Raw genomic sequence first — 12,653 nt, 5'->3', positions numbered from 1 at the left:
ATAAGAGCGAGCTCGAATACTCAGAGCTGGTAGTTCTTTAGGGACCGTTCATTTTTTATAAGGTAGGGGGGGCTGGTGGGATTTGGGGGGGGGGCCATGCGAAAAAAAATGGCTTTCGAGGGCGGCCATCCCAAAAAAATAAGGGGAAAAGGGGGGGTCACGTGAAATATTTTAGTAAAACTTTAAAATGGCATAATGTTTGAATATCAAAAACATTGCTATAGAATAAACATAGAAGGCAGGATACAAATTTATTACAAACTTTCCTTCTGCTTTAAAAAAACGTCTGGCGACAAAAAGCATTTGTAGCTACTGAAAAGAAGTATTTAACACTGTTATTTTCGAATGCAACTTTCACTGGCACTCATCTTCATCTCCGCTGTCGTCGAGTTCTTCGTCGCCGCTTGTGCTGCTATGGGAGTCTCTTTCACCGATGCTGCAAGAAGCAGCAATGCTTTCCGTCAGAGTGAACTCTTCAGGGTACATGAAGGTGTAAACATAATCTCTGACTTCCTGCTCAAGGTTGGTGGTGATTCTGCTTCTTGCAGCATTGGTGAAATAATTCCCTTCCAAAAGCTGTGCGATGTATGGCCCATCTCTTCTAAATATCAACGTGGCAACATCCTCAACTTTAAGACACTCTTCCGGGACGGCCGTTCTAGGAGGGTACACAAGGCATTGTGGAAGATCATTTCCTAGCGGGTTTCCAACACAGATTCCATAAACTCGTTGGACGTTGTTTTCAGTCCGCTTCCTCTTTCTTTCATTTGACTTTCTGCTGTTTTCTTTTTTCCTTCTCCTTTTGTTGATGTGCTGTTTGAGTATGCCTTTGAATATGCTGTTATAATTGCTCTTCTTATTTTCTAGTGCTTCCATGTCCTGCGTGACCTTCGTCAACTTAGCTTCTGTACATTTGATCTGTTTTACATTAAAACTGTGGGCAAATTCTTCGCCCTGCTTTAAAGCAAGCCCATTGGACTGAAAGAGTGTGGAATCGTGTTCCTTTACATCTTTCAATATGACATTCAACTTTTCCACCATTGCTCTGTGCTCTTTGATGGAGAAGTTCAGTTTTCTTCCATCACTGGGCTTCAACTGGTACCCTTGCATGGAAAACTCACTCGCCCTTTCTGAACAGCCATCCGCACTTAGAAAGATTGCTTCTTTTGCTTGTAAGATGTCAAACTGCCTGGATCGTTCAGCTGTAAACCTTTTCTTAAACGAGTCGTCGCTTTCACCATTGTTGCGCATTTTGGAATGAGCCTCTTTCATGATGCTCATGTAGTAATGCGCTCTTTCCCCGATTGGATTAACAATATAAAGAAGAAAGAACATGGAAGTGGCAGGCTAGTTTTATCTGACCCTGAGAGCGTTGCTCTATTTGCAGATAAGTTTATTGTCAAATCGAAGTTTGTGGTGGATTATCTTCAGCATCTTGAAGTGCTGGAATTTAAAAGGAAAAAGAGAGCAGAAGAAAAGGCAAAGTTAAGTAGGGAGGAGGATTATCCTTGGACTGAGTTGTGCAAAGATCTAACCAAGCTTAAAAAGCTACGTGTTCCAGAACTAAACAAGTACTCAAACCACCACGGGCTGAAGCAGCATTTGAAAAGCAGCAAGAGTGAGAAAGTAAAGGCAATTGTAAGACATTCATGCTTGCAGCAGAAGAGTCCTCTCAGAGCTGGCCAACCGACACTGAGAAATGCCGGGACATTGACACAAAATGACAACAGGGCAAGTGCTGACAGCAGTGAAACGGATGAAAGTGACAATGATGAGTATGACAGTGACGCCATTGACTCTGGGTGAGAAGATGACTCAAGTGACGTCATTCTTGGATTCATCAATTCAGATGAGGAAGATGCCAATGAGAGGCCAAATGCCACACGCTCAGGGCGAGCCATAACTAGGAGATCCGAAATTGACTTCTCTTTCTTTTGATTTGTTTTTTAAACAACAGCTCTCTGTCGTATAGAGATTGTAAATATTGTCTTCATAGTGAGCACAATAACGTGGAGTAGGGGGATAATAGAGAAATATTAAAAAAGTTGAAATCTAAATATTGGTTGGTCAAATTTTTTTTTTTTGGGGGGGGTCATCCCAAAAAATGACCGCTATAAGGGGGGGCCATGTGAAAAAATTGGTAAGCTGAGGGGGGGTCATGCGATTTTTAAATGGTGCTTCCCAAATCCCACCAGCCCCCCCTCCCTAATAAAAAATGAACGGTCCCTTAGTTGACAGTTTTTCATTACTAGTTCTTCAGCTTGGAGAAATCTTGCATAACAGAGAACAGGTTAGAATCGAAATGATCGTCGTCGTCATCTCTGTGTCGAGGGCGGGTTTGATGAACCATTTCACTTAACATGCTTTTACATTCTGGACAGTCTCTGATTTGTAAATAGGAAACTGGTCGGCAAAATCTTCTCCTGTAGCCGTCGACGTGCGTATTGCACAATCGCACTTTGTATTCACTATTTTTGTGTATCAGGGGTATCAAAGCCACCACTAGCCCGAAAAACTGGGGATACACCTCGTCAAGAATCGTCTCTAATCGTTCAATCCTTTGTGTCAGGTAATATTGTGTCTGTGCCTTGTCGAGATCTTGCAAATGAACAGTTTCTGAAAGGGACTCAAGTCTCATATTCTTGAGCAGGTCGATGCAGCCCTGATGTACCTTCTCCAGATCGTACAATTTTGCCAGCGCCAGAATCTTCATTACGTTTTCTTTTGTTTTAGGTTGGTCCTCAAGAAACTTCACAGAAGGGTCAAAGATGAGTTGTTTCACCTGATACTCGTGACTTAATTGTAGAAGATCTTCCACATTTTCCACTAAAAACATTGAAAGGAAAGGTCTAAATTAAACAAAAGCCCAAATTTACTTTTCAGAGGTAAATAGCGCCAGGCAAGTTGCGATGTTACTGTGAAAGACTTTCCTAAACATCTTAGCTTCGAAGCAAGCTAGAAGGTCCAAAGATTTTGTATGACCGTAGGATAATTCCTCTCCAGCGGAAACATTTGCCATGTACGTTAGCTTTAATTATGTTGCAAAAATACTTACTTGTAATTTCCACTCTCTCTTGGATGTATTGGAAGCCGTAAATTATCTTCAGAAAGTCCAGAACACCACTGGCATTTTTCTCAGGCAGAGGAATCTCGTTGGTTGTGGCTTCTTTAAATTGTGATTTGAACATAGCCTTGAACACTGGAGAGTTCATACTCAGTATCAGACGATGAACATGAAACTTCTCATTCTTCACCACGAGAATTACGTCACTATCTTCCCAGGGTTCAGAAAAGCAATGCTTCAACTTCTTTTCTGATTGGTCTCCTCCTACAGACGGAAAGGTGTTGGTAAAATAAGCCAAATCGGAGTTTTAAGATTCTGCATGCGTTTCAGTTATCCCTAATTTATTCTCTTCTTTTGTTATTTTAAAAAGAAAACAAAGGAAAAAAAATTAATTAGGGATGAAAACGCATGAATACTGCACTGATTGTTTAAAGTCTGAGTCTCTAGAGCGTATGCAAGGTTCCTTTTTACATGAAATGCTAAGTTCGGAAAATCATCTAATATATAAATATGTAAATATCAACATAACAGAAAGAGGAAGTAGGTTTTCGTGACCAAGAATTTAAATTTGCATACTCCACTTGCATGAACGCATATTAAATGGTGCATATTGCGAACAAATCGTGTAGCCAAATGACACACACTTTTGTTTTTATTTGCGGAACAAATCTTAGATTCAATATTTATGCATTTGCTTGTCTGAAATGGTGAAGCAACTTTGTTAATAACCGATCTTGAGGTCAGTGTTCCTACAGCATTTTTCCTGTTCTGTATGTATTCATATGCAGCAGTACGTGAATCGTTAACTCACCAGTTTCGTTTTGGCTTCCCTTTTCTATAAAGCTTGTGTCCTCGATGGTGCTGTTAGATACCATCTCTGTATAAGCTATTGTATAAAAATGTACTGTCACAAAGCGAAAAGGTATTTTAGTATGTATTCTGTGTTTCCTTCACCACTGGAGCACGGACAAAAATTCCCTTTGATCGCGTGACACAAGGAGCAGGATCCGCGCCTTTCATTGGGAGACTGGAGACTAGAAAACCTAGATCACGCCCGTTCTCGTCCCCATAGCCCTTTTCGCTTCTCTTAGCCGACGCGACCTTGGCACGAGAAACGAAGAACTCTAGAAACAGAAGAATTCTCGGACTTTCGGTCTTCAAGTATGCAATCGTAATGTTCTTATATGTTGTAAGGGATTGTCAATGGCGGCTGCCAAGGCAAGACTCGAGGAATCTTTGTATCAGAACTTAAATGGTATCAATTTAAAGAATGTTTCGTCAGTCCAATTTTTTTTTACCAACAGGCTTTGGCATTCATTGATTTTTCAGTTATTGCCCTTTGTTTTTGACTCCTGACATGGAGCAATTGAATCGTTTATTTTGGTTGTTTCGCTTTTAAATGCCTTGATGCCTTGATCAGACCGTGAAGCTAAACGATTTGTAGGTCAGCTGCAGCTGTTCTTGAATGGTCCTCCATAGACACGGCTGGTCAAGGTGTTTCACATTTTTCGCGCCACCAATCCGCGCGAACAATTTGACTTCCGTTAAAGATTTCTTTATTTTCAAGTAGCCAATCAAAACATCTGAGGATTAAAATCTTCACGCACACCGTTCAGTGACTGCCCAGCTCAACTGAAAGCTGTCTCACCGTTTGAACTACCAGTAGGCCCCGTACTTGATCTTCCCTTGATACCATCCCTGGGATACCACCTGATTGTTCACAGTCTAATCTCTTTTCGAGTCAAGGTTGCTGAAATTTCAAACTTTACCCTTATTCTACCGTCATCCTTAAGAATTCAAAGTACAGTCGCAACAGAATTTTTTAATGTTTTCTTTATTTTCTTCTTTAACCTGTTTACTCAATATTTTGCGAATAAACCAAAAATTCTACCTACATGTATATTTCCTTTACCTTTATTTTGTGGTCACCTTTTACAAAGCCACAAATACATCACAAAATGTCTACTCTCATACAAAAAACGTAGACAATTCTAAAGAAACGTGCACAACTATTCTTTTCGTGCCACCAAAATTGGGCCACTCTAATAATGAAACAGGCTTTATTTGCACTTAACTTATGCGCTGGTTAATTCCACGTCATTTTTGGTTCTGTAAGCTTAAAAATCGTCTCTTGGTTTTTAGTTAAAGCCCGGCCCAGCCCAACATTGTTGGCTCAGCATTTGCAAGCTCCGGCCAAACGATCGCAACATTTGAGCGCAACATATCGCAACATTGTTGAGCGAAACATGTTGCACGCGTTTGGCCACACTGTTGCGACGTGTTGCGACATGATGGGTATTGAAAATCGAACTAGTGCGCATGCCCGGGCGCGACATTGTTGCACGAACCCGGCCAAACGACTACAACATCATGCAACGTTCAAAAATGTTGCACGAAAAATTTGACCATTTTCAAATATGAGCCAACAACAACCAACATGTCGCAACATCTCAGCACGTCGCAACAGGGTGGCCAAACGCGTACAACATGCGTCCAACAATGTTGCGATATGTTGCGTTCAAATATTGCGATCGTTTACCTGGGGCTTTTAATACCATCCCACTTCTCTGATATCGATTAATTTTGTAGATTTTGGATCAGCTATAATCTTAAAAGCGTGCTATTTGTCAGCTAACAGTTAAAACTGTTTAACCAATTCTCAGCTATCAGTCACACCTCATTCATAGATGTCCCTCGATAATGGTTTGAACAACAATAACTTTATTCACTTGTCAATGAGATTTAGCATTGCTACTAATTGGGGACACCTAAAAAGAGTTACAATCATCAGGACTATGCACAAATTAAATTTTTAAACATAATAATTATTTACTTTCCTAAAATAAGTCTTGTGTAGCGCACCCGTGAACCGGCGATAACGTAAAAACTGAAAAACTTTTAGGCTAATCTTTCAGACAACCTGCTTCCGATTGAAAGAGAGAGCTTTTACATGTATAATCATTCTAGACTACACTATAAGGACAGCAGCATTCGAGGATCACCCTCAAAGATAACGCGAGCCTGTTTTACTATGTAGCTGACGTAATGCATGTTGTTGTATTATTTCCATTCATGATAAAGTGATGTGCTTAATAAAATTATGTGCATGTTACGACCTCTTACAGACCTTACTCAACAAATTAATTTGACGCCTGGGCTATCAACACTTAGTAGCGCCCCCTACTTCAAACTAGTATAAGATAAAAGTGTTTTAAATTGTCCAAGATATCAAGAAGCTTTCCAGAAGTGATTCCACTTACTAGCTGAAACTTGTGTGGCAATTGATGTTCTATCAACTTAGAGAAATCCTGTATCAAAGATGACAAAGCTTCGTCAAAACGTAAATTGCCACCATAATTATAAGTAATCTCACACTTGCATGATGAACTAGCACGATCCCAGTATTCCCTAGTTGACTTAGTTGTTTCAATTATTGTAAGTAACATTTGCTTGCAAACTGGACATTCCTTGAGACGTTTAACAATATCAGCCGAGTGTGATTTACCGTTGGTGAAATGTAAAGGACACCAAGTGACACTTTTGTTCAAGTTGTCTGATCTAGAACAGAGCCAGAAACAACATTCTACAACCCCAATAAATTGAGGATACAACTGGTCAAGAAACGTTTCTAACCGTTCAAGTCTTTGCGACATGATGTTTTGCAAGGTCTCCTTGTCAAGAGCCTCCAGCTGGGTAGCTTCTAAAATGGACTGACGTTTCATTTCCCTTATCGTGGTGTAGGAGCCCTCAAGCACATTGCTAAGCTTGTACAAGCTTGCAAGTCTCATAATCTTCATTACATTTCTTTCTGTTTTTGGCTGATGTTCGAGGAACTTGACGCACTGCTCAAAGATGCCTTTTACCTGGTACTCGTCGCTTAACTTGAGAAGATGCTCCACGTTTTCCACTAAGTTAATAAAAAAGGGAAAAGAAGGTTGTAATAAACACTTGAGCAATTCACTGAATCACTCAAGGCGTGAAACATTACTGATGAGCTGTATCTTAATTGAAACGAAGGGTAGAGTTGATTCCTCATAAGGCCGTATTTCTAAGTTACTATGCTATTTTAAGAGATGGTATCCAGTTCCCCGGCAGGCTATGTGACCCCACGCCTTGCGCGGATTGTTTCCTGGAAGATGAAAATGCGCGCATAAAGGCGGCTCCGGGGCTGTCAAAGTGAGCAAAATTCACCTGACAGGATTGGCTTTTTTCAAGTTTTGAAACTGGGTGTGATCTAGAAATTGATTTGAGGGGATTACCTTAGTAATTAGGTCATGGAGTAAACCTTGTCCAATCAAAACCATGAAGCTAAATTGACCACTAGCCTTTTTTGAGGCAACAACAACGCACAGCAACAAAATATTATCAAGGTAAGTGAGTGAATCCCCCATATGGGTCCTCTAACCGAGGTAATCCCTAAGGTATATTTTTAGACATGCGTGGACAGCCCTAGCGACATTCTCGCAATAGGGCCACGTTCGATATATCAATATTCCAGCATAGATCCGAGGCTTTAAGTTTATTTCTTTCGCCCCTTAAATTCTTAAAACAGACTTGGAAACAAAGAAAACGCCACCAAATATAGAAGTTTGTCCTGAAAGCCTCGGAGTCATACTAGAATATTGATATATCAAATCTGGCCTGAGAAGAAATGACGGGAAATATGGTTTTCAAAATACATTTCATAGCACAGATGTTTGCTGCACTCCTAGCTGTCTATTTATTCGGCTGGGCTTTCGTTTGCTTTGTGCTAGTTTGGCTGTTCATTCTCCAACCGTTCATTCTTTTCTACAGAGTTTAAAAATAAACAAAACACAACGGCAACGGCAACGGCAAAGAGTACAATAGCTGTGTACGGATGCGTATAATCCTTTGTTCATTTCATTGCCATTTTTACAAAACAACAGCATAGAAAAACCACATTCTGCGTATTCTAGAAAACGTGAAATACGACGGCCAATTTTTAAAATTTCTGTTTCCAATTTTGCCGCTGTAGTACATATTCTGCTTACTAGTTATTTCCTCTCGTTCTTGCACGTAAAGTTGTTTCAGAAAGTCCAGTACTTCGTTGGCTTTTTTCTCAGGCAATGGAACCTCGTTGGCTGTTGCCTCTTTGAATTCAGATCTGAACATGGCCTTGAACACTGGCGAGTTCACAATTAGGATTACACGATGAACATGAAACTTCTCATTTTCCACCATAAGAACCATGTCACTATCTTCCCACGGCTCAGAAAAGCGATGATTGAGTTTCTGGTCTTCTAAAACGGCTTCTTCTTTGGGCTCTGATTGAATAAAACAGAAACCAATTTATGGACTTTTAATGGTGGCTTGACACAGTTAGCTCAAACTTCAATTTGGAGTGGCATATCATATGTTTTCCTAGTTTTCTGAGTGTAAATTTTCTCCAAGAGGTCAGGGGACAAGAAAAGTGGTATCACGGAGAGTGGAAGACGGGAAGAAGTGCTTAAAATCAGGAGGAATAAGACATCCGGGAGGCTTCTCAACATGCGGGGAGTCTTTGTCCCCAGGGTCAAAACATTTACCCATTTTTGTACTATTTTCACAGAAAAATCAACCCTTTTGCACCCTTCCATTCAAAATGGCACTCTTTTTATATCCCAACAGTAGACAGGGGAGAGGTAAAAAATTGTTTTTGCCAAAAATACTTGGATGAATTGGACGTTTGGTACGTCTCTTAGCAAGATATTTTGAAAGGCGCTTTATGCGCTAGGCCTAATTATACTTTTTTATAACCTACAGTGGAAGCAGACACTTGTGGTTGCCATTTTTGGCCACCCAGAGGACCGTTTATTCTACAAAACGAAACTACAGCATAAAAAATATTTCTAAATATATCAGCCATTCTCAGCAAAGGCGAATGGGTACCCATCATATCTACGAGGGGTGGGTGAGTTGGGTGGTTGGGTAAGTGTACTCTCTGCTTTGCTCCGAGAACTAAAGGAACAGAGAGGACAGCAATCTGGAATTGTTGAACATGTTTACCCCTGTCCTAAACTGGCAACTGACACTAAAAAGTCACATAAAATTATTTATCTCCCGAGAAATAAATACCATATTTTAAACACCTAAATAACAGTTTTCCCCACCCTTTTTTCTACCCTGTGAAACTTCCCTATCCTTCAATATACCTCCAGCCTGTTAAAGGTACACCTTTCGGGCGGAACCTCCTCTTACATTCTATATATTATAGGGAGTCCCCCTTCCCTGGGATAAAACCGACAACGAATGATTGCTTGATTCGGTTCACTGAACTGCATAGCGAGAAAGAAGTCACGAAAGTGACACAAGAAAACATTTTCCCCGGCCAAAACACCATTTTTGTACAATTTCGAGCAAGGAAGTCAATGTCTGGAGGAGACGGTGTGTTTTTAGAACACGCTACGCTGTTACTGCTGATCCCTTAAAAACATCGTATATAAAAAGACTAAAATTAAGCGGCACAGAAATCAACTTGCAATTTGCATTTAATATAGACAACCCCGTCGATGCGCGCTTTCATGGCCGTGTTTTAATGTCAGTCGAATTGGCAAACAGAGTCATCAAGGAATAAGGGAGAAAATGATGTGCAGAAGTTTAAATAAGTTAAGTCGGAACAAATATCTCAACTGAAGGCGAAGCTTTGCCCTTACCAACAGTTAGTATTTCATATAACTTTTTACCATGATAATTTTCTCACGAAAGTACGTGTATTAACCCCTACAATTTCCCTCAGTTGATTAGCACTCCTGGCATTACAAGCTAAATAGAAGTAACTATGTCTTTTAATTAAACAATACAACGAAAAGTAGAACGCACATTTACGCTCCCTCTTTTACCGCCAAAGTTAGCAAGCAACTTCCTAAAGGTCGGTCTTTTCGTTACCCTGAACCGAACACGAGGAGATACTCAAGTCTGACGAATTTCAGTACTGTTAACTTACCAAGTACTTCATTGTCATTTTCAACATTAATCTCCTCGCTTGCTCTAAGAGAGTTGTATGCCATCGCTTGTTGCCAGCCGGTTTGCTGCGAAAATATACAACGCTGCAAAGTACATTAAATGCGTCCCTGGTGTGCACGACGGAGCATTAATGGTAATCTTCGATCGCGTCACTCATTTAACTCGCCTCCAGTTCTCGTAGGAGGAAATATTCCTTTTACTAGCCTGACCTCCTACTCTGACGCTCTTTGCAGGATTCTGTACAATCAGAATACCTGGCAACTTTATACAAGAGCCAAACCAGTTGAGAAGGGAAAGTGCATGTTTGATCCCTGTCAGATTTTAAGGCGGGAGTACACCTGAAAATTCTGTAACAGATCGAATTTTTGTTTTTGCCAGAATTTGAATCGGAGGTATTAAAGTTTTATTTTGAGAAACATTTCTGTTACTGTAAGTTCAAAGCTCGTTTTCTCAAGACGAGTTATTTTTGCCTTTGAAAAAAGATATTTTGAGAAGGATTTGTCCTATTGAGCTGAAATTTTCAGGATTTGTTGCTCTAAGTAGGTGTTGTGTTTTAAGCATAGAACTTTTCCATCCAGTGCATTTTGTAGAAGTTATGCATTGAAACGTATGCTGGTCTACGCCGGATTTTCTGTATCAGATTTGACTGGTCGCCATTTCACGTGCTTTTAAGTATTCAAAAATGTCTAGCTTAAAACAGTAAGCTATTTGTCTTCTTTTAAAAAATGTAAAAATTATTCATTTTAATCAATTCTTGTGGGAGTTATCTTTTTTCAAGTAAGCCCCAGCATTCTTCAGCAGGTGTCAGGTTTAATCAGCCGGTGTCAGGTTACAACACAGCTCTAGGGTACAAATACATTTTTTTAATACTCTTTGGGCTATAAACTTTCTAGAAATGTATACCTTGCCATGGTTTGGAATTAAATTTTAGCCATGGAAAAAGTTAGCAAAAATGGTGTGTTTTCAGGTGTACCCCCGCCTTAAGTGTAGATCAATTGGAAAGTCTACAAGGGCTAGGGATGGAAAGACCTGGGGAAAAACAGTGACCCATGTTGTTGTCGGTAGTCCCCTCCTCACCCCTTGACTCTATATTATCCTTAATAGAAGCCACCATGAAAGAAGGCACGTGCTAAAAGCCGTACCTCTGTTAAACAATTAATTACATAGTGAGCTTCAAATATCTATGAGGTGATAGCTGATGACTGATGAGGCCGAAAACCTCGTTGTTGTTGAGGTCTTAATAAACTTAAGTCAAAGTAAATTTCTTTCAAATAGTATTTTCATCTGAAATTGTGTTTAACCTCACATTTTAAAGAAAACGCACATGGACTGTGTGCTTGCGCTCCTTCGTCCATTTAACAATTTTGAGCTCCTTCTAAAAGGGGAATCACGGCATGAACTGGTTAAAAAAAAAAAAGAATATTTAAAAAGTCGTTTTGATAAAGATTAGACCGGGTGTGTCATAGGCAAAATCGTATAAAACGCCACTGCCTGATAATGAGACAACGTCCCACCAGGCTTCAACCTTAATACCAGCTGCTAATGGGAAAGATATATTAGAATTTTAGACCTAAGAATTTTTTAATTTTTAAGCTTTGGCTGAAAGAAGCCACGACTTTCATCGACAAAGGTCGTTAGTGGCGATAAAAACATCACAAACATAGCTAGCATTGCTTTTGCCTTGCAACTGTCTGATCCTAAGATGGCATGCAACACTTCCACCAGCCGCCAAAAAAAGGCAGTTGAAGAAAATTATTCACCCAACGAGGGAACGAAACCCCGTGAGAAAACTTAATAAAGTGATAAAGAGCAGGAAATTTGAATGCGTACGATCATGCATGGTAATGAGGGTGCCAGGATGGTAGGGACTTAGACAAACTGTCTACCATCTTGGCAGGCTCGTTCTCATGGTCACACTTGGTCCATAAACAAGCCAAAAAATACCTTTGGTAATATCTAGCTATCTTGACTCCCTGCTTGGCCAATTGTATTAAGCCATATTTCAGACAGGCGAATAAATTTGTCAAGATGTATTAGTTATTATCAGTAACCGATTTACTTTGCCATGGACATTTTGTGTTGATAGTAAATGCAACAAATACAAAATGAGTAGACTGATTTTAAATTTTATTTGTTATTCGATGACATGTTTCTTGTTGGTACTACCTTATATCATCTAATTCGTAATGCCCATTAGCTCCTATTTGATTATTGCAAAAGGTTTTTTTCACTCTACATGGACAAAAATCATACATCTGAGGTTTCTTCATTTGGGACTTAATTTGTTTTAGAGGGTGGAGATTTTGATACACTGTGACGTCCAAACTGTTTTGGTGGTGAGGTTTTTTTTTTTTTTTAAAGAAATGCCACCTTATTATAGAATCTGATCAAAATGCTTAGGTTAAACCTGGGGGCAGGACGCCCTTGGATTTGAATGATACATTGCAAGGGTTACCATGGAAACATAAGTGAAATTTCCCATTTTCCTTATTACCTTCATTACTGATGCTGAATGCAGCTCTCTTTTGATTCCATCCCGTGCTCAGTTTTCTCACCATTCGGCCATCTATTCCAGCCATCTATGGGCCCTCGGGCTTTTCTTGCTACTGTCTTCATAATAATTATG

The 12,653-nt window shown here is 39.8% G+C and overlaps 2 protein-coding genes across 3 annotated transcripts; both read right to left on the bottom strand.

Moving 5' to 3' along the window:
* Positions 1-1,928: 1,928 nt before the first annotated feature.
* Positions 1,929-4,067, bottom strand: LOC110058396 (BTB and MATH domain-containing protein 36-like). Its single transcript, XM_020765050.2, has 3 exons — positions 3,876-4,067; positions 3,056-3,328; positions 1,929-2,826 (listed from the first exon to the last, which is right to left on the bottom strand). The coding sequence occupies exons 1-3, from the start codon at positions 3,937-3,939 to the stop codon at positions 2,249-2,251; spliced, it is 915 nt and encodes a 304-aa protein (XP_020620709.2). The 5' UTR covers positions 3,940-4,067; the 3' UTR covers positions 1,929-2,248.
* Positions 4,068-5,765: 1,698 nt separating this feature from the next.
* On the bottom strand, positions 5,766-12,647 carry LOC110058638 (uncharacterized). 2 transcript variants are annotated; one of them, XM_020765294.2, is made up of 3 exons: positions 12,522-12,647; positions 8,077-8,349; positions 5,766-6,971 (listed from the first exon to the last, which is right to left on the bottom strand). In XM_020765294.2, the coding sequence occupies exons 1-3, from the start codon at positions 12,604-12,606 to the stop codon at positions 6,250-6,252; spliced, it is 1,080 nt and encodes a 359-aa protein (XP_020620953.2). In that variant the 5' UTR covers positions 12,607-12,647; the 3' UTR covers positions 5,766-6,249. The 2 variants fall into 2 exon arrangements, with proteins under 2 accessions (XP_020620953.2, XP_089139295.1); XM_089283169.1 differs by lacking the exon at positions 12,522-12,647 and adding an exon at positions 10,008-12,518.
* Between the last annotated feature and the right edge of the window lie 6 nt (positions 12,648-12,653).

The sequence above is a fragment of the Orbicella faveolata genome, unplaced genomic scaffold (genome assembly GCF_042242905.1).
Source record: "Orbicella faveolata isolate gen_17 unplaced genomic scaffold, um_ofav_v1 contig_12, whole genome shotgun sequence".
In the NCBI taxonomy this organism is placed as follows: Eukaryota; Metazoa; Cnidaria; class Anthozoa; order Scleractinia; family Merulinidae; genus Orbicella; species Orbicella faveolata.
The sequence above is the reverse complement of the archived record's forward strand: the minus strand, read 5'-3'. Positions and strand labels throughout refer to the sequence as shown.